The 19,831-nt window shown below is 45.6% G+C and overlaps 1 protein-coding gene across 8 annotated transcripts in view; it reads left to right on the top strand.

The window, feature by feature from the left end:
• The window catches only part of brd4 (bromodomain containing 4), a 31,491-nt gene that overhangs the window by 3,247 nt on the left and 8,413 nt on the right, over nucleotides 1-19,831 (top strand). For 3 of the 8 annotated variants that reach the window (XM_060036922.1, XM_060036931.1, XM_060036912.1), the window contains exons 1-11: nucleotides 2,220-2,461; nucleotides 13,000-13,435; nucleotides 13,903-14,040; nucleotides 14,142-14,277; nucleotides 14,975-15,318; nucleotides 15,815-16,195; nucleotides 16,320-16,448; nucleotides 16,715-16,948; nucleotides 17,171-17,415; nucleotides 18,516-18,862; nucleotides 19,198-19,695. In XM_060036922.1, coding sequence (XP_059892905.1) covers nucleotides 2,364-2,461; nucleotides 13,000-13,435; nucleotides 13,903-14,040; nucleotides 14,142-14,277; nucleotides 14,975-15,318; nucleotides 15,815-16,195; nucleotides 16,320-16,448; nucleotides 16,715-16,948; nucleotides 17,171-17,415; nucleotides 18,516-18,862; nucleotides 19,198-19,695 — 2,986 coding nt within the window. In that variant the 5' untranslated portion in view covers nucleotides 2,220-2,363. Of the gene's footprint in view, nucleotides 1-2,027; nucleotides 2,462-8,890; nucleotides 8,954-12,999; nucleotides 13,436-13,902; nucleotides 14,041-14,141; nucleotides 14,278-14,974; nucleotides 15,319-15,814; nucleotides 16,196-16,319; nucleotides 16,449-16,714; nucleotides 16,949-17,170; nucleotides 17,416-18,515; nucleotides 18,863-19,197; nucleotides 19,696-19,831 lie in introns of those variants that run through there. The other 5 variants (XM_060036970.1, XM_060036953.1, XM_060036961.1 and 2 more) reach the window with 4 other exon arrangements.

Raw genomic sequence — 19,831 nt, 5'->3', positions numbered from 1 at the left:
CTTCACTAGCCTAACAACTAAAAATGGATTTTCATATTCATCCCTCCCCTCGCTTCTCCCACCCAGTTGCCTACGATTCAGAAATCGCTTAAGTCAGCATTTTTATCTTGTGTAAGGAAAATGGAGGGAGGCCAGGCCCTCCATTTTCCAAATTTGGGACCAACTTGAATGTTTAGCAATGGCAACCTGGAAAGTGTTAAGGTGTGTTTCCCATTGCTCAAATAAGCAGGGTTCAGAAACAATGAAGATTTTATATTTTTCTAAAGCTTTTAAAACCTCACAAGTGTACAGTACCAATTTAATTGACAATATATTAATTTGTACTGGTTGTCCCAATGAAGGTTCTAATAATATTCAATTATCGCCCAGATCTGATGTTTGCATATACTGTATCAGCAGCACACAAGATTCCGGCTCTACACAGCTGATCTTCAACTCTAAATTTAAAGGTGCAATTTTAACATCCCTTCTTTCTGCAATTGTTTCCCGCCTTTACTATTGTCCTCTGTCAGTTGGTCTTGTTAATAATGCTGCATTACATATTCCAGTAACATGGCTTGTGTCAAAAAACCGTCGCTCCGCAAGAGTCGATTGCTTGCAGAGTTTGGCCCTAAACAGTTTGCCTGTGCGCTGCAGGAGACGTTGCAGGCCATAATTGATTAATTGACAGCAATAGGGAGATTTATGTTTCAGCATTTGAGCATGGAAGGTTAAGAATAAATAAATTAACTCAAACCCTAAATGGCTGTGAATTTAAGGTGCTATTTTCCACCAAGACCTTGGAGTGTTTGATAGTTTACGGCTTAAACCTTTGTTCTACTTATAGAGCAAACCATTGGCAAGCTATAATTGTGAGGGGGAGATATGTTGGAATGCTTGTGGTTATCCATACCAATGACGCGGGGCACCCTGGTGTGATGTGTCCCAACACTGATTAGTGTAGTCATTATGACTGTGTGACAGACAGAAAGTAGAGGGCAGGTCTGGTCACAAGATTACCCCCAGACACACTTCCTCTTTCTAGCCTCGTGGACATTCCTCAAATTTTGTAGTGTTTGATCATAAGAGATATTCCCAGTTGTGCAATTTGAATGTCTCACATACTGGGTCTTTGTCTTTTAGTTTGTAATATCAGTCAAATAAAGAGTTCTTTATATATTGGACATAACTTTTTGCACTATGGCCGTTATATCTCGACACCTATTGGCAACAACAATGAGGGCTCATGAGATGTGTTTGTCCACAGCTGTGTATCATTTGTCTGATTGCGCAGTGTTTACCGTAGTGCCTCCTCCCCCCCCTGATGTCTTTGGTTTTCCCCCATTAGTCTCAAAGTTCACAAGGCCTTGGCACGGCTGCTTTTGTATTGGCGTAGTCTAGCCATAATGTGAGCGCTTCCTGAGGGACGGAGCGATGGTGAGAGAGGAGCAGAGGGAGAGCGAGCGGGAGGGAGGGAGGGAGGGAGGGAGGGAGGGCGGGCGAATAAGGGAGCTCTTCAATTGGTGGGTGAGGCACACGCAAGATCACTCTAAGGAAAGGAGTGAGTGGGGGTAGGGCAGGGTGAAATCGATGGAGGGGGGGGGGGGGGGGGGGGTGGGGTGCTTTGAGGAAAGGGGGTGGGATGACAAAAGGTGTAGTGTAACAGAGAGGGAGAGCGCAGGGGAACTCAAGCAATGGGAAGGGGGAAGGGGAGGGGCCGATAGAGCGTGTGTGTGTGTGTGTGTAGGAGAGCAAAAGAGGGAGGGGTGAGTGTGTGGCTGAGGCACCACTGAATGAGGAAGCAGCAGAGCCATTTTTACTGTTGAGTAACAGCACGCCGCTATACCGGAGGGAGAGAGACCGATCGAGGGGAATCTGAATCGGTGTGCCGCCTCCTGTACGCTGTCGGGGGACCGTCTCTGGCCTCTCTTTCCTCCCCCCCCCCCCACCCTCGGCCACTGGTGTCCATTTGAGTGGGGGAGTCCCTGGGAGAGGAGACACACAATGGAGCGAAGAGCCTGTGGCAACTGGGCCGTTGTGCTTCTGAGAGGGGGATGGGGCAGGGAAAAGACCGGCTCTCACAGCTAACACAACCCGCAGGCAGCAGGCCCCTACAGCCGCACTTCTTGGCCGAAAAAAAACCTCCCGAGCTCCCGGCTTGTCTTCTCTTTTTTTTGTAGTTTGGAAATACAGACAACCCAGTACTCGAAATGGATTTAAACGAGAGTACCTAAATGACCGGGATTTTACGATACAAACTGGAACCCTGAGAGTGAATCTCTTCCTGTGTTTTGTGATTGAGAGAAGGCTTAGGAGAGGACAGGAAAACTTGTCTTTTTGTTCTTTTTACTGGAGTTTCGCCATCTTTCTGTGGCGTGTTTTAAATGGATTACAAGATGCATGCCAAGTCAAACGATTTGCTGGATTTTCAGAAACTGGATGCCCTTCTGGAAAAAATTGCACACTCTGTTTCCATGAAAAGGTAATGTTTCTCATAGGGCAGAATCTCTCAGAAACTCCGGACAGTTTCCTCAAACTAGCTTACGTCATTGGCCCAGTACAAACAAAATGATGAATTGCTATAATATGTGATAAAAGACCGCTTAGCTCATGGTTCTTATGGGACTTTCTTATTGTCAGTAGTAACAGAAAGTGTGTGAGTGCTTTGACCAAACGTACGAGAATCTACTGGGTTTTTCTCAGGAATTGTATTGTTTTCAAGAATTCTGCCAGAAGCTAAGAACAAGTGACCTCCTGGTGTGTGGGTGGGTGTGTGTGTTTGGTGGAAAGGGGGAGGGGGACTGGAAAGGAAAGAGGGGGTGGGTTGTGTGTATTTGTGTGTCTCTCTGTGTGTGTGTGTGTGTGTGTGTGTGTGTATTTAGCGTTGGCCAAGGTTTTGAAACCTCCTGGTTCCTTGATGGGTTAGGCCTTTTTCTTTCACTAAGGGGGCTGAGCGTTTACTTGGAAGCCCAGCTCAATATAGTTAGTTTCCTGCTACAGAGGCCTGAGTCATGTTGAGTCGTTGTGAGTCAGTCTATGTTCTCATGTACTGACTCATCAGGACTTCAGGCATTGCATGTGGAATGTTTCCTTGGGCTTATGTCCTTGGAGGCAATTACTGGCAATGAGGTGGTCTTAGTTTCCCCCAATCCTACATATTCTTTTCATCAGCCTGACTTGGCCAAAATCGACATTTGCCTAAATCGCATTCTTGTGGTATAGCTTTTGGTCAAAGTAATGCCATGTAATCGTGGGTTTAATAGCGGCCACATGTGTTTGTACTAGGATGTTATTTTCTGTTTTTGCGTCAATGTTAAACCTGTAGTCATGAGCTGGCAAACCTCCTTGTGGTCATTAAAAGTCAGTGGTGAGCTCCTCTGAACAACGTTAGCAAGGTCACAAGATAGAAAATCAATAGAATAGAGAATTGCCTCGGCAGACATCTTTCTACCTCGGACGAGTGTTGGATGTTAATGTAGAATCCTCAAGGACTGGAATGCAATAGTGCCTACAGTACATGCCTTGGGGCAAAGCACTTTAACTCCAGTAATCAGTGAGACCAATCAAATGAAGGACAAAAGATGGCAAGTTGAGCAGGTTTAATCAGGGCAAAGCTCTGGTGTGATGCCAAATATTTTAGTAAGTGTTGAATGTTTTGAAGGAAAGGCTGGCTTCAGTAGCTGAATGAAATTACCAAAAGCCCCGGTGCCGGTTCACAAATAGCATCTGTCTTATGATCAGCAGACAAACACTTTTGTGTATGAGCTTGGGCTTCCATTGTAATCCAGATGCACATTAAGTCTGAAGACACAGAGGCGTCCTTGTGCTTTAGTCAGCAGAATCCCCCCCCCCCCCTCCTACGATTCATTTAATCATTTTATTCTTCATGCAACACCTGTGTGAGAGTCAGTCTGATTTAGTGTTTGTGTGCGTCCTGTGTCTTGCAGAAAACTGAGGCTCTAGGTAAAAACACAATGCATAAATTAATCATACGGCTAAGGTCATCATATGACCTCACAGCTGCAGTGTTTCCTTGAAACACATTTATCTTTGGCTGCCCAAAGGAGAAGGAAATATTCCTCTATTGATAGAAAGTGCTTGTAAAATTTGAAATTGTATCATTCTTCAGTTTATCATACAATCATGCTCCTAATATTGTCTTACAAATAGAAAAATGTTACACAAGAAACCACAAGCAAGAGCCCTGACACAACCCATGTTCTCAAAATGTCATCCATGAATCTGATACAACTAGTCGTGTAATATAGCAAATGTCAAACAGAAAGACTAAATGCATATTTCCCAAATTGCAAACTGAATCAATATGACAGGCTCACGTATTGACAGGGAGAACGAACAACAGAGGTGTGGTGGTCCCTGGAGGAAGGCCGGATGAGGAGAGGGGATTTGAAGAGGAGAGTGAAGGCCTGGTGTGGAAGCTGAGGGGTGGTGTTCTTGGCCATGTCACTGTGGTGCCATTAATTATTTATAGCTCTGCTTTCAGGCAAAAAGACACTCTTTCTGACTCTCAATTGAATTCTGCACGCCTGCATTTTACCCGAGCCGTCGCTCCTGCACATAAATGATTCAAAGCTTTCCATTGTGAGGGGGCAGATATGTTGCCATTATTTCAAGTCCCCTCGTCTGTTATGTGGGTCAGTCACGGTGTGACCTGCCCCTGTACCAGACTTCCTGGTGTGATTTGAGGCGACCCTCGCCCTCCAAGCCATCCCTCTCCCCTTGGTAACATGAGCCACATCCTCCCCTTCCAGACATTCCGCCGCGGCTCAAAGTGATCTATGTCCAGGTCAAAGGTCAACTGTTATTCCAGAGTGGGGCGAACGAAGGCCGTGCAGCAGCAGGAAGCTGGCCTTTTGATGTGCTAGAGACCACAGCTGGCCTGATGAGCCACATAAACTGACTCAGGGGGCAAACGTGTAGGAGTATCTATCTGACGCGGGGAACTTGAGACGGGATCACGGGTGTGATGTGTCTAGCAGTGTACCTTGGAGGACACGGATTCCCAGTGAGCACTCCACTCTATAGAGCCATCGTTGCGTCATTATTTCTACGCAATCGGCAAATTACCAAAGTACCCTGGCCAAAACAATGACCTGTCTAATACGCGATTAAACCGAATGCTTTCACATTTCAGAATGTTCCAATTGGGTACATTAAAATAGCTGTTAAATATCCCGCACAGTTACAACAGTTAACAATCTGCGTGGCCAGTACACAAGTAGTCGTTGACATTCGGACTGTGTATCTCGGTGTACTCAAAAGTTTTTTGGGCTATTGAACATGTTATTCCACTTATCAGTCATTACTATGAAACCTTTTTGTCCTTATGTCAAAAAGGGGACAGAGGGATATTGTTGCCAATTTGGGTCTCAGGTGTGATGCAGGCGTCCCCATATATTTCTTGAACTTGAACTGATTTAAAGTTAGACTGACGAGGTTACTTAACAGCCCTTTATTAACGATTATCTCTCTAAACAATGGTCAATTCGAATTTCTTTGTAATGCAAAGTTTTGTTGATTTAGATCTCAGGCACACATAAGCCTACACTGTCAAGTTCCTGGGATCATAATATTATGACATTCAATTTATTTGAGAGTAATTTAAATAGATTACACCAAAATAGTTGTTTGATTTAATTTTGGTAGTGCTGCTGTGATCGGTGTGCCAATCTTATCCAAACAAATCCTTTTCCCTAAAGTCTTTCCGAACTCTTTAGCTATTTATCACCACTTCCATCACCATTTTTAAGCGAGTACTTATTAGCTGCTATGGCTAGGTGCGATAAAATTAAGGGCCTTTTGCTATGTAGTTGTTTGTATGCATGTGAATATAGTTCTGCCCAGCACTGATGCCGGGAAACTACAGTTGCAACCCCCTCCCGCCCCAGACTGTGGTTGATGTAAAAAGTTACTATGTGTTGGGCCCTGATATCAATATGTTACACCATGATCTTTCACCCTCTTAACAATCATAACCACAGCTTTTGGATACAATGACGGTGACTAGATCCACCATGTTAACCTATATACAGGAAATGTGTAACAGACCGACTAAACAGAAGCACTCTGCCTAGAACTTGACCTTGGCAAAATTGCACAGGCAAATCGTTTATGTTGAAACCAAGACATTTTATACTTTGAATCCGAAAAATCTTTATTTCCCCTTCCACCCTTCTACTTCATAGTACCGTAACATAGTAGTCAGATAGTTATCTCTAGTTTAATTCCACTATCTAATACAGGGAGCCAGAGAGTACTGGGTAGACCTTATTCACCTAGCTGTGTGTGTGTGTGTGTGTGTGTGTGTGTGTGTGTGTGTGTGTGTGTGTGTGTGTGTGTGTGTGTGTGTGTGTGTGTGTGTGTGTGTGTGTGTGTGTGTGTGTGTGTGTGTGAGAGAGACGTGTGTGTGTGTGGACCACCTGGTAGTGTTTATATAGCACATGTGATGTCGTTCTGTGTGTTGCCCGAGGCCAGCTGGAACATCCTGATATTGTGTCTCCATGAGTTTGACTTGGCCTCTTGGAAGTTAGAAGTTGGGAGTTATGATCCACCAAATGTTTGGCTTGTTGCAGTGTCTAGTAACAATTTTTTTTTATTTTTCTTGCCACCACCATCTTCCCTAAACTAAGGCTCCGCCCCGACAAATGGCCTGGCTCAGATTGATCATTTCCTGATACCATTGAACTCTGGTTGTCCTGAAAATAGTTGCATGGTCTCCCTTGCATAAAGCACCAGGAAGGGCTTTCATTCTTTGTTATGTCTTTATCAAATAATACACAGCACAGTAAACAAATACAATTGATTAGCTTATTATCAGGGAAACTAATTAAACTGAGAATTATGCTCAATTAATAAATTGTGTAATGCATGGATACACATCTTTAAACTGACCCAAGTATATCAGGATTTCACAGTAGTCCTAAATGAAAGAATTTCTGTTATTTTTGGTTTGTTTCGCCAATATGTCATGAAAGATTAACAAGATGTGATTGCTCTTTTTGTTAAAGCTGTCTGCGATAGTTGGCATATTACATTTGGGTTTTCATCCATTACAATTAAACTCTACTGGCAACACCCTGTCACGGTTCTCGGACGTTTTTAGCCCCACTGGCGAAAGCAAGGGACTCTTAATTTATTGCCACGTTGGTTGGGTGGGTCCCTAACATAACGTTTCTGTGGGAAAATTACCTTGAATCTTTATAAACCATCAGGCTGCGGCATTCACGTCAGCTGTAGGCAAGGCGCTGCACCTCTGCTAAATGATTGAACGCATCTACATGTAAATTAACTTTTACCGTTTGACGATGAACATGTGCACATCTGTTCATATCAGCTGCTGCCTTTTTAATTTGACATAAAATACAGGCCACTATTAACCTAATTTAATATACTATAATATAGGTTGATATAATCTACGTTAACTAATGTAATAATCGACAAAATCAAACATGGCCGGTCTGTATAATAATTGCACACTACTGTGTTCAACCCTGGGAGAGAGCTCATTCTTGAGGTGTTCATTTAAAATGTCTACAGCAGCCTCTATATCAAGTTTTATTGGTTATGATAATGCACTTTGTTTATTTATTTTTACCCGTTATGTTTCACTGAGAGATTGTGAACAACTCATCTTTACAATGATGCTACAATTCAAATTCTAGAGCACAGCCCCCGTGACTGCTTCTAGTAATGTTCTAGTTTTCTTCGGGAAATAGCACTTCAAATTTTACAACACACCTGTGATAATATATACATGTATAAACAAACGTGAACAAATAGTGGTTGGCTTTAGCTTCAATTCTGAATGCAAAAATTAAGTTAAAGTTAGAATGAAGAATGTAGTTGTAGTAATAGACTGTAGTTCTGCAATCAACGCCTTTTGAGCCGATCAATATGTGTGAGCTCATTAGATTCAGCAATTTCAAACCACTAAAAAACATTAGGCATCTAGCAGTGTAATTAGAAGAAAATAAAAGGCTTTTGTGCTCTTGATTGTAAGTTTGATCACTTACTATTGTTTGTTCTTAAATTATGGACCAGAATCCCCCAGGTGCAGGGCAATCAGAAAACAGTTTTACTCCCGGGTTAACTGTCCTATCCAGCGTTCTGTCACCTCGTTTCTAAGACATATCAGTAAACACAATTGGGGGGCTTTTTTACTGTGTCCCAAAGCCAAACACATTAATACTTATTTCCTTGTTGGATACTTGAGCTACTAGGTTACAGACTTCCCGCCCGCCCGTAACATGCATGGCAGGATTTTACAAGATCCATTCGCATTATCTTCGCCATGTTGGAACTGTAAACACAATCGTGTCTCATTGCAGAAGAGGGCTGTAAACCTAAAATGCTAGTGGTGAGTAGTGTTTTATGGAAGAGACATTGTTTTGTGAGCTATTAAACAGAATTGGAGGGTGGTAAGGATATTTTAATTAAAACCAACAACGCTTTGGCAGTGCAGAGATATTTGGAAATGTTTTTATCCAACACACCACCCCATTAGCCTCGTGACACTATCCTAGGCTTGCAAGTTCAGATTGCAATCCTCTTTTAACTTCAAAACAAAAGGTTGATGGCCCAATCAGTTGTAGGGCAAGCTGGTTTTTAGTTCATGACAAAGCAAGGAGTGAGTATCACATTCTGCAGAATTAAATTAAAACGATGATGGCGCGAGAAGAAAGGGTAGCGATCAACAGAGCAATCGAAACCATGTTATCTGAAATGGACTGAATAACGATGTTAAAAGATCTACAGAAAATTGCACTGAAGACTTTTCTCATAATAGGTGGAGATGTAAATTACAGCCCAGCCAGTTATACCCTAAAACTCCTTCTAGTGTTTGGTCGTCCACTTTTTTTTTATTTTCTTTTTTTTAAGTTGGTTGCAATGGGATGGATGCCGGACCAATCTTAAGAATGAAACTGAAATGTGATCAACTTGCAAGGTCTTGATGGTAAGTTATTCAAGATGCTCTGAGGGATTTTATGTTGTAACCTTTAATGATTTTTAAGATTTCGTTATTAAGCAGCTGTAAATGTTAATAAGTGTTGTACTATGGACTGCTTGGGACTTCACAAAAAATATGAATCAAATGGGAATACTTACTATAGCCGGCAAGTTAATAACTTCCTATTTTGATACCAGTTGAAACTTCTATACTGATCACCTGTTCATGTTTTAGCCCCCCGTGCTTTCATACAAGAGGCTCTGCATTTCGTTGAAATGCCTTGGGCTGGCCAAGGCAGTGATCACACGGTCCTGGCCTGCTTCCTGTAATGAGAGTGACTCATTACACGGTCTCATGCACTATTCTGTGTCTTAAGGGCCCCTATGCATCATCGTATTGTTGTATTGAACTGTGCGACCTCTTCTCCTTTTTTAATACATTATTTCAAACAATTCTTTATTGATCAGACACTTACATTTATGTTTCAGGGACATTCTTTCCTACCAAAGTTGTCCTTTTTTTTTTTATGTCTAGTCACGTATTTTCTGACTGTTAGTACAGTGATTGTATCCCCTGTAGCCTTCGTGATCACCCTAGCCCTGATGTGGCTGACCTGAGCCCTGAAGGACAGAGGTTATGCAGGAATGCAGCCAGCCACAGGAAAAGGATAGGTTTCCCAGAAGCCTGGTGACGGCAGAGGGCAGCATGAGTAAGCCGGCAACGGTTGGCCAGGCTCGACCCACCTCACAGCAAAACACTGATATGGTGCAACGCTGCTATGAAATAGTCATAGAGTCTGACTACTGGTTGTAGACATTTTCACCAAACAAACAATGTTTTTTTTATTTATTGTGTGAGGTTGTGAAATCCTAATTTTGGCATTTAACTGGGTGGCCTGCGGGGGGGTTGTCATTTATTTAAGATCCGTAATCTGTATCCTTTTTAAGAATGATTTCTGTGAAATGTTGAAGGAGGAAAAAAAGGCCATGTTGACTTGGACCTCTATGGTCACCGTTATACGTTATACGGTAAATAGTTATTTGGTCAGTTGCATGGTTGTCAAAGTCCATGCACTGTCAGGGTGCATCCCGTCCCAACTGGGGAAGACTGTAATCATGCATTCTGTGTTTGTATATGGCCATCACTTTTTCTGTGTAGATAACCTTGTTGGCCACTTAACTCTATTGAACTTTAACCTGCATTCCTATAGGGGCAGTGAACCTTTTCAACAAAGTTAATGTCATAGATCTTCAGTAATTATGCCATTTTATTAGTGTTACAGAAATAAGAATATATGGAGAAAAGTAAAAAAAAAAAAATAATCATTTTCTGCCAGTCTCTGCCAACCACTTTGCAAATGTTCCACTCTGCTCTGATGGCACATAACTTTCTGTTCGTGACATCGAAGTGCCTTTTAGCACGTCCTCGACATCATGACCACGGGTCACATGCGAGGCGAGGTGGGGTGTGTGTGGATGTGTGGAGCTCGTCTGGACATTGGTCGTTGAGGCGGGGTCCAAGGGAGGGTATTTTGGAAACTTGTAGTATAAGGTGTGTGTGGCTGTGCAGATCTGCAATCAACCATGGCCCACATCCGGGCAGGATTCAGGCCATCCCCTATGTTAGCAAATTGGCGTGCGGGAGGGAGTAGCGGTTGATTATGATGTTGGTGTCCGAGAGTGGGTCATGCTTCTCTTTATTATTCTTTCTTCTCTCTTCATTATTACTATCATAAACTACAAGTAATGCTATTATCATTATTTCTACTATTATTACCATTGACTACGACTAATAATACTATAACCTACTATCATTATTTTCACAAAGTTGTTTAATGATATAACTCAGCTGGGTTAACTGGGGTGTACAGGAGTTTCCCAGCTATAGTTAGGTGTGTGTGTGTGTGTGTGTGTGTGTGTGTGTGTGTGTGTGTGTGTGTGTGTGTGTGTGTGTGTGTGTGTGTGTGTGTGTGTGTGTGTGTGTGTGTGTGTGTGTGTGTGTGTGTGTGTGTGTGTGTGTGTGTGTGTGCTGGACCCTGACCCTCTCTTCCAGCTGTCATAAGATAGCCAAAGGGATCAGCCCATGACCTCGTAGGGCAGAGTCGCGGCATTCCTTGAGTTGTTTACATAGTTTAAATAAACTGGGGGGAAACGTATACACGGACGTCTGCCAGACTTGCACTCCGGCGTACACCTTGTTTCCCATGCGTTTTGAGTAGGGCCCGACCGATTTATCTGCCTGCCGATTTAATCGGCCGATTATAGCCTTTTTGAAAATAATCGGCATCGGCCAAAAAGACGCAGATTACAACCGATTTTTTTTTATTTTTATTATTATTATTTTTTTTTTTATAAATGTTATTGCGATTAGTATCCTGCAGATTGCGCTCCTACTCGCCTTGCTAACTAACAACTTTAGGTGGAGTAAAAAAAGAGGAGATTGAATTTTACCGTACAACATGAAAGCACGCTCGCTCAGCCAGCTGCGCGCTCACCTCACCAATGTACACAAGACGCGTTGTTTGAGCATGTTGTGCCTGTTTTTCTTTAGGTCCCAGGCCATGTTAATTTGTTATACTGTAGACTCTAACGGTGAGACCATACTGCTCAGCACGCACGTGTTAGTCACTGCTCACGAGCGCAGCACATTGGGAGTTAGTTATTTATTTTACATTTTACATTACTCATTTTTGACTGTAAATGTATTCTAAAACACTCAAAGGTTCTGCATTCAATTCACATATTCGTCAAGTGTTTAAAGTATATTTAAGGTATCAAAAACTACGTTTTATGTTTTTTTTTTATTTGTTTTTTTAAATCAGCCGATTAAATCGTAATTTTTCTCTGAAAATAATCGGCATCGGCACTCAAAAATCAATATCGGTCGGGCCCTAGTTTTGAGTACAAGTGGCTCGAGGCATATCGGCCACATCACACGAGTGTGTACGTGGCCGGTCATCGGCCAACAATAAATAAGGCTTTACTTAAAGGCTAAGTGCTTGTTGCTAGTAAACAACCGGCACATTCGTTCTTCTTTGTTAATGGTTTGGATCATGGGTTGTATCTGAAAGATGGTGAAATTAGTTTTTTAGTGCTGAAATACACATTAAGGCATACACTTTTCTGGGATTTATCATCTCGTATAGACTTCCTGGATGAATTCATGCTAATCAAAGCACTTATAACTGATTGGAGAAAGACACAGTTTGGTCTTTCTAATGTTGAATATAACTATCAGCCTACCCTGTCTCTTGTTTTATTATATATCGAATCGTTTACCTACCTTAGTGTTAATTATAGATATTTAAATGTAATTTGCTTTTGATAATATGATCACCCGGGCTATAGTATACTGTCTTTAATTAACTATACTGCAGCGCTTGTGCGATTTCAGTGTTATGACCATTACATATATTGCACTTGCCATATAGAGTATGTATCAAAATCAGAAACCGATAAAACTAATTAAAAGAGAGGGAGAGTTTTCTTGCACTCAGGCTAATTGGCTAATGCATGGGCCAATTCAACTTCAACTTGGCCTTGTGTTTGGCTGAAATAAACTGTATAATATCATTGTAATAACCAACCAAAAAACTACTACGTACATAATCAAATGGAATTGTAATGGAATGATTCAATTCATAATTTATCCCATCCCTGTCTGTCACTGGTACATAACCAACCCTGACAAACAAGTTTTGAGAAGCCGTCAAGTGACCTATCATAGTTTCGAGTGTTTGGTGTATTGCCCACAAATAATGATTCATGGACGATCATAACTTAATAAAAAGCTGTACACATCCCTGGCCGTAATTAAATTCAAACAAAGATATTTTTGAAAATGTGTGTTGGATACGCAAATGTGAATATATTGATTTGCAATTCTGGGGTTAAGCTTTAGGCTCCAATTGATATTTCAGTAGCTGGGACCACTCCACTTAGAAGAAATTGAATCAGTGCTTCGTCATAACGGTGGCTCTGTACCAAATTCAATCAGTGCCCGACTTGTCGCGTAATGGCCTCTTCCCAACCTCTTCCGCTTTTCATCTGCAGAGAGTCCAGTGAGGAGTGCAATGGGATCAGCAGTGCTCTGTCAGTGGAGTCTGTGCCGGGGCCAAGACTGAACTGGTGTCCCACCAACACCACCGCCTTCGCCCCTGCCCCTGCTCCTGCTCCACCTCAGCTTCCACCACCCGCTCCGGGACTCCAACCCGCACGCCACTTTCCTAGCATGGGGGACGGCCTGAATGCTTCCCAGATGTCGGGAAGCAGCAGCAGCAGCAGCAGCCAGGGGCAGCCCCCAGCTAAGGTGCACGTGGGCGGCACCGGGGCCAACCCCCTCCCCCCGGAGTACATCAACCCCAACAGACCCAAGCGGCAGACCAACCAGCTGCAGTACCTGCTGAAGGTGGTGCTCAAGTCCCTGTGGAAGCACAACTTCGCTTGGCCTTTTCACCTGCCGGTGGATGCGGTCAAGCTCAGCCTGCCTGTAAGTTGTCGGTGCTTGTCTGGATCTGTAGTGTACGCACAATGCAACACAGTGTCTCTTGTGCATCTTTAATTTAACCCCAAAAAGGAGAATCAAAGTCAAAATTGGGCATACATTTTTCATACAAAATTTAACATTTTAGCTAAGAGTTAAATTTAGTGGAGCAATGCAGTTGACCTGGAGCCATTGCATTTATTTAGAAGCATATTTGTTTTTATAAGGTCATTTTCTGACCACGGTTAGTCCCAACTCGGATGGGAATTGGACATCTAAGCAGTAATGAAACTGATCTTCTGAACCTATTCAAAGAACTAATGTTAACAGAAACCATTACAAGCCAGTGATATGTGATAACTTAAACCATGTTCTTGCACTGCATTACGGAAAGCATTCAACATTTAAAGCAGAGTTACACACCTAGAATAAACGCTAACAGTGTTGGCCTACATTCCCCCTATTTCTTCCAGGACTACTACAATATTATCAAATATCCTATGGACATGGGAACAATCAAGAAAAGGCTTGAAAACCATTACTACTGGAATGCCCAAGAATGTATCCACGACTTCACCGCCATGTTCACCAACTGCTACATATACAACAAGGTAACCTGGGCCTGTGTTTTTTTCCGAGCACTTGGAACCATCAATTTTCTCATAACTCAAACTGAACTGGGATCAACAACACTCTCCGTCTCCCCCTGCAGCCAGGAGACGACATAGTCCTGATGGCCGAGGCCCTGGAGAAGGTGTTCCTCCAGAAGGTGTCCGAGATGCCCGAGGAGGAGACCGAGATCGTCGTCATGACAGGGAAGGGCCGCGGCCGGGGCAGGCGAGAAGGAGGTACGCTGTCCAACTATGTCAATGTCTCAGAGTTTAAAGAAACGGGACTGAGTCCATTTGTGGACAGGTGTTTGAATTTCTATTGAGGGTCAAATATAACGGCTGGATTCTTAGAGTTTGGATTGACATTGGGGGCCAGTGGTGCAAGTCTTTCAGGGATGATATTAAGAAGCTGTTCTTTCCAGAAAGTATTTTTAAACGAGGACCTTGAGTGACATCCAGTCTGTTTTATAGAGGCTAAACAGGTTGGAGAGTGGCTAGGTTGCTGAAATCGTCTGGAATTACTTATTCATTCAGCGGAGTGTTGTGGATGTAAAAATTGTAGGATATACAACCGATGCGACTGGCCGCATGCAAGTCGAGAAAATAATGTGGGATAAGATTGACCCCTAGCTCTGTTGGCTGTAGTTGAAAGGGACCGATTTCTTTGGCCTGAAGTTAAGAAAGATGTTGTTCTTGGATTTGGGGTTAGGGCAAACTAGTGGGCGACAAACTTGTAGACCATGCAGTCGCAACAGAGCCTGGGATGGTGCTTCACTATACAGTCCTTATAGACCATAGATCCCCTGGGTTTTATTCAAATAGGCCAGAGAGAAAGGTAGGAAGCGCTGTGAGCGTCTTTGCGCTCATGCCATAGTAATGGATGGCGCGTTCAGAGCGTTAATAACACCCACCTCTCTTTGTGTCTCTCCACCAGGTATGAGCATGAAGCCGGGGCCCCTGGTGGATTCACCGAACACGACCCCTCACACACGTGGCCTGTCAAACCTCTCCGCTCCGCCTCAGACCCGGGGGCCGATGCAGGGCCCCCCGTCGCTACCTCCCCAGCCTATGATGCAGGCCCTCCCGCCCCGCGTGCCCCCTACGTTACCCAGCCACGCGCCCCAGCTGGGAGCCCCCTACTCCATGGCCCCCATGGACTGCATCCCTCAAGCACACGTCATGCCCCTCTTGCCGGCCCCCACCCACACCACCCTCCCGCCTCTGGCCATCCAGAGCACGGCCCCCATGCTGCAGAACAACCTCCCGCCGATGATCAAAGTGAGTCGAGCTTACAGAGGCGGAAAATATCTTAGTCAAGGTGGTCATGGAGCAGGGGGGGGGCGGGCGGGGGGGGGGTGTACAAAGTAAAAAACGTACCTACGGGAGTTTTTGTCCTTTGCTGATGCATAATAATAAAAAATAAAATAAAAATAATAATAATTATATTATTTAATTTACAGTGTTTTACAGTGGTAGTCAAGGCGGGGCCCTATTGTTGTTAAGGCGGCCGCCTTAACCATACAGTGGTGGGGGAAACACTGGATGTACCTTATTAATCCCAGATGGGACATTAGGGTGTTGCGGCAGAGTATCTGATACGCTGTACTACAGCCTCATTATCTGAGACGGAATGTGTCAGACTTTTCTCCCCCCGTCTTTGCAGAGATATAGCTTACAATTAGTCTCGCAGTGTTGTTGTGCTTCGACATGCTCGGCCACGCTGTGCCACCACGGTGTCTCATTATCTCCAACGCTCTCTCCTGTCGCCGTCCAGCCGAGAAAGAGCCAGAAGAGGAAAGCGGACACCACAACGCCCACGGCCAACGACCAGATGAGCGAGTCGTCGCCGGCGGCCGAGTCCAAGTCGGGCAAGACGTTGCCCAGGCGGGAGGGCGTGCGGCCCAACAAAGTCATCAAGAAAGAGGCGCCCGACTCCCAGCACCACGTAGCCATGGGTACGGGGGCCAGCGGCGGCGGGCTCAGCCCCAAGCCCCAGGACCAGCTGGGCTACTGCGGCAGCCTGGTGAGAGAGATGCTCTCAAAGAAGCACACGGCCTACGCCTGGCCCTTCTACAAGCCCGTGGACGTGAACGCGCTGCGGCTCCACGACTACCACGAGATCATCAAACACCCCATGGACCTCAGCAGCATCAAGGTGTGTGTGATCGTGTTGTGTTTTGCGGTTTGCGGCAAAACTGTGGCTGTCACGTGGCTGTTGAGTCAGTGTAACGAACGGGAGGAATGTGGGCGACGCTAATTGTTAACAACGTGCTCCCCAGGCCAAGCTGGAGAACAGGCAATACCGGGAAGCCCAGGAGTTTGCTGCGGACGTGCGGTTAATGTTTTCAAACTGTTACAAGTACAACCCCCCCGACCACGAAGTTGTGGGCATGGCACGCAAGCTACAGGTACAGGGACTCTCCATCAAACTCTAAACATGTCGACTCCTAAACTTTCTCATGCCTATCCTAACATGTCGCTCACGCCTTAACACATCTCTCACCCCTTAACACATCTCTCACCCCTTAACATATCTCCCCCCCCCCTTTACATATCTCTCACCTCTACATGTATGCCAAGTTTAGAATCAAACATTTTCATCTGTGGTCATATAAAAGTTTTGTGATTTAAAAAAAGAAAGAAAAGCTAAATGGTCTCTTGCTGGACCCCACAGGACGTGTTTGAGATGCGCTTCGCCAAGATGCCGGATGAGCTGGACATGAAACCGATGGCGGTGCCGCCGCCCCCCACGCTGCTGCACCACCCCGCCCCCGTCAAGCCCCAGCCCCCGCTGGGCCGCATCGGCTCCTCCTCCGACAGCTCCAGCTCCAGCTCCTCCTCCTCCTCCTCCTCCACGGACGACTCTGAGGAGGAGCGGGCCCAGCGGCTGGCCGAGCTCCAGGAGCAGGTGTGTGGTCGTTGGGAGCTGGAGGGGTGGGGCTGTAGTTTATTCATTCAGGGACGTCGTTTTGCTTCTTTTAAGCAGCGAACGCACATGTCCTCGGTAGTCAAAGCACCTTTAAGGTCGCAGTCTTCCTCAAAATGAAGCGTCTCCATTATGATTGTCCGAAGTCTGTCTCAGTCATTCTGTGCCGGTTTCACCATAAAGCGGCTCGTCTCTGTGCTACAGCTGAAGGCGGTCCACGAGCAGCTGGCCGCCCTCTCCCAGCCGCAGGCCACCAAGCCCAAGAGGAAGGAGAAGGAGAAGGAAAAAGAGAAGAAGGAGAAGAAGAAGGAGAAGCATAAGAAGAAGGGAGGCCTGATGACGGCCCTGGTGGACGAGATCCAGGAGCCCATGCCGGTGCTGCAGCTCCCCAAGAAGGTCAAGACCAGCCACAGTAGCAGCAAGGACCTGCTGCCCAAGAAGAAGCCCAGGTCGGTCCGGGCTGCTGTGGTGCACTGGAGCTGGGGGACACTAATATATTGTTGTGGCAGGATGCAGTTGGCACCGCACTTATAGCTACTTTGCATACTAGAAAGACGAGGAAGAACCACTGCTCCTTCTGAAGTATGACGCATTTCTAGATTATCAGGTTATTGGGTCGTGTTTAAAGAGGGATCTCTTAACGTTATTAAATGATGGGGGGGATGAAAGCGTTTGGCACTGTACCATGTGAGTGTAAACGGTTTAAACTCGAGTCCTTGCAGGAATCACAGTGATGAATAACTGCACACAATTACAGAAACGCTGAACCCGGTATTCATAGATTTTTAATTCATTTAATTCATAGATTTTTAAAAAGCATTTGGGATTTCGGGGTTTCACGTCACCTCAGCTATCCTTTTTACCTGCATCTATAGACTAAAGAATTAGGCCGTAGCTTCCGTGACTTCGTTTTCATTTAATAAGCGCTGCCATTACGCACATTGATGGCAGGAATTGAATGTCCACGAAGCAGTGGACTATGGCCAAAACTAATTCATATTAAAACAATAACTCGTCACTGAAATAAAACTGTCTGGGACCTCTCAATATTAATAATATTGAGAGTATATTGAGAACTAGCCACTGAGATTATAACCAAACAAAGAAATGTATCCGCTTTATATTAAGAGAATGAAATCCCAATTTTCAGAGTGACTTAGAATTGTGCCCGGTCTTGTTGCATCCAACCACCGCAAGCCACCTATAGGCCATTAGATGAACTACACATTAGTCAGTTCCCCAAGGGCCTCACAAACAGACGGCCACTTGCCTACATCTTAAACCAGCTTCCAGAGGAACCCTCCCTTAAGAAAGATAGATAACAACTTTATTAATCCCCGGAAGGGAAATTCCTTTGTTACAAAAGCCCAGAAGCAGTGGCAAACACAGGATGAGATACAATACAATATAAATACAAAATACTAATAGAAGCAAAGATAGATGCTAAAGTAAAGACTAACGGGACAAACAAAACGGACAGTATCAACAGTATGACTTCTATTTTATAAAGTATCTAACGCCCCTATTCTTCGGTGTGTGACTCTTGCAGTAAGAAGGACGGCGTCAAGAACAGCCACCCGCCCACCTTGCTACCCACCCCCAGCCTGGAGGACGAGCCGGCCACGGCCATGGCCATGTCGGCCGGCTCGTCGGCCACGTGGGAGAAGTGCAAGCCCATGTCCTACGAGGAGAAGCGGCAGCTCAGCCTGGACATCAACAAGCTGCCGGGCGACAAGCTGGGCCGCGTGGTCCACATCATCCAGTCCCGCGAGCCCTCGCTCAAGAACTCCAACCCGGACGAGATCGAGATCGACTTCGAGACGCTGAAGCCGTCCACGCTGCGGGAGCTGGAGCGATACGTGTCCACCTGCCTCCGCAAGAAGAAGAAGGTTTCAGGTGAGCGGGCGCTCTGCGAGGAGCTCGCCGTTGTCTTGTCATTTATTGTTATTGTTTTTAAAAAGACCGCCGTTGGCTGTCACCAAAATGACAGAATCGTAATTCGCTTAACAATGATAATCTAAAAGCAGTAAATCATTATAAACATCATCAGAACATTAGAAATTATTCAGAAAACGTTATTCCATTCATAGGTATTCCATTCATTATTGCATTCACACAGTAGGTATTTCCATTCCCTGCTCACACATGCATGCATGAGGCCGTTGAGGCGATGGGTCATGTTTGAACGTGACCTTCTGGAGCTCATGACGTGGGTGTGTTCCCTTCCTCAGTGGAGAAACCGGCGGAGGCCCTGATGGTCGCCTCCAAGAAGGCGGGCTCCTCCTCGGAGAGCAGCGGCTCCAGCTCAGACAGCGAGGCGGAGGTGACCGGCCTGATCCCCAAGCTGCAGAAGAAGAAGAGCCAGTCAGTGAAGGACGGGAAGAAGAGCCACCCGCACGTGCACAGCGGACCCCCTGGCCTCACGTCCCAGGCCCCCGGCCTCCAGGCCACCATCCACATGAAGCCCCAGCCGCCGCCGCAAGCCCCGGCCCCCGGCTTCATGCCGGGCCCCGTCGCCGCCCTGGAGTCCTCGCAGATGCTGGAGAACAGCTTCGACCCGTTGCCCCACTTCGGCCAGCCCCTCATGCATCTCCCCCATCACGCCGGCAACGCCGCCTCGCCCGCGGCCCCTCAACACAACGCCCACCCGGCCGCCGGCCCCGCGTCCCCGGAGACGCACCCCTTCCTCAACCAGCATCCGGCGCTCACGCCCGCAGGTGAGACCCCGTGTACGTTCACTCCGCCCGGTCGCCCTGTGTCGCTCACCTGTGCCCAGTAGCTGCAGCGGGGGGGGGGGGGGGGGGTTCCCGCCCCCTGACGACGTATTGATAAACGCTCCGTCTAGCCCCGACTCTAACCCGGCGT

This window comes from Gadus macrocephalus, chromosome 2 (genome assembly GCF_031168955.1).
Source record: "Gadus macrocephalus chromosome 2, ASM3116895v1".
Classification (NCBI taxonomy): Eukaryota; Metazoa; Chordata; class Actinopteri; order Gadiformes; family Gadidae; genus Gadus; species Gadus macrocephalus.
The sequence above is the reverse complement of the archived record's forward strand: the minus strand, read 5'-3'. Positions and strand labels throughout refer to the sequence as shown.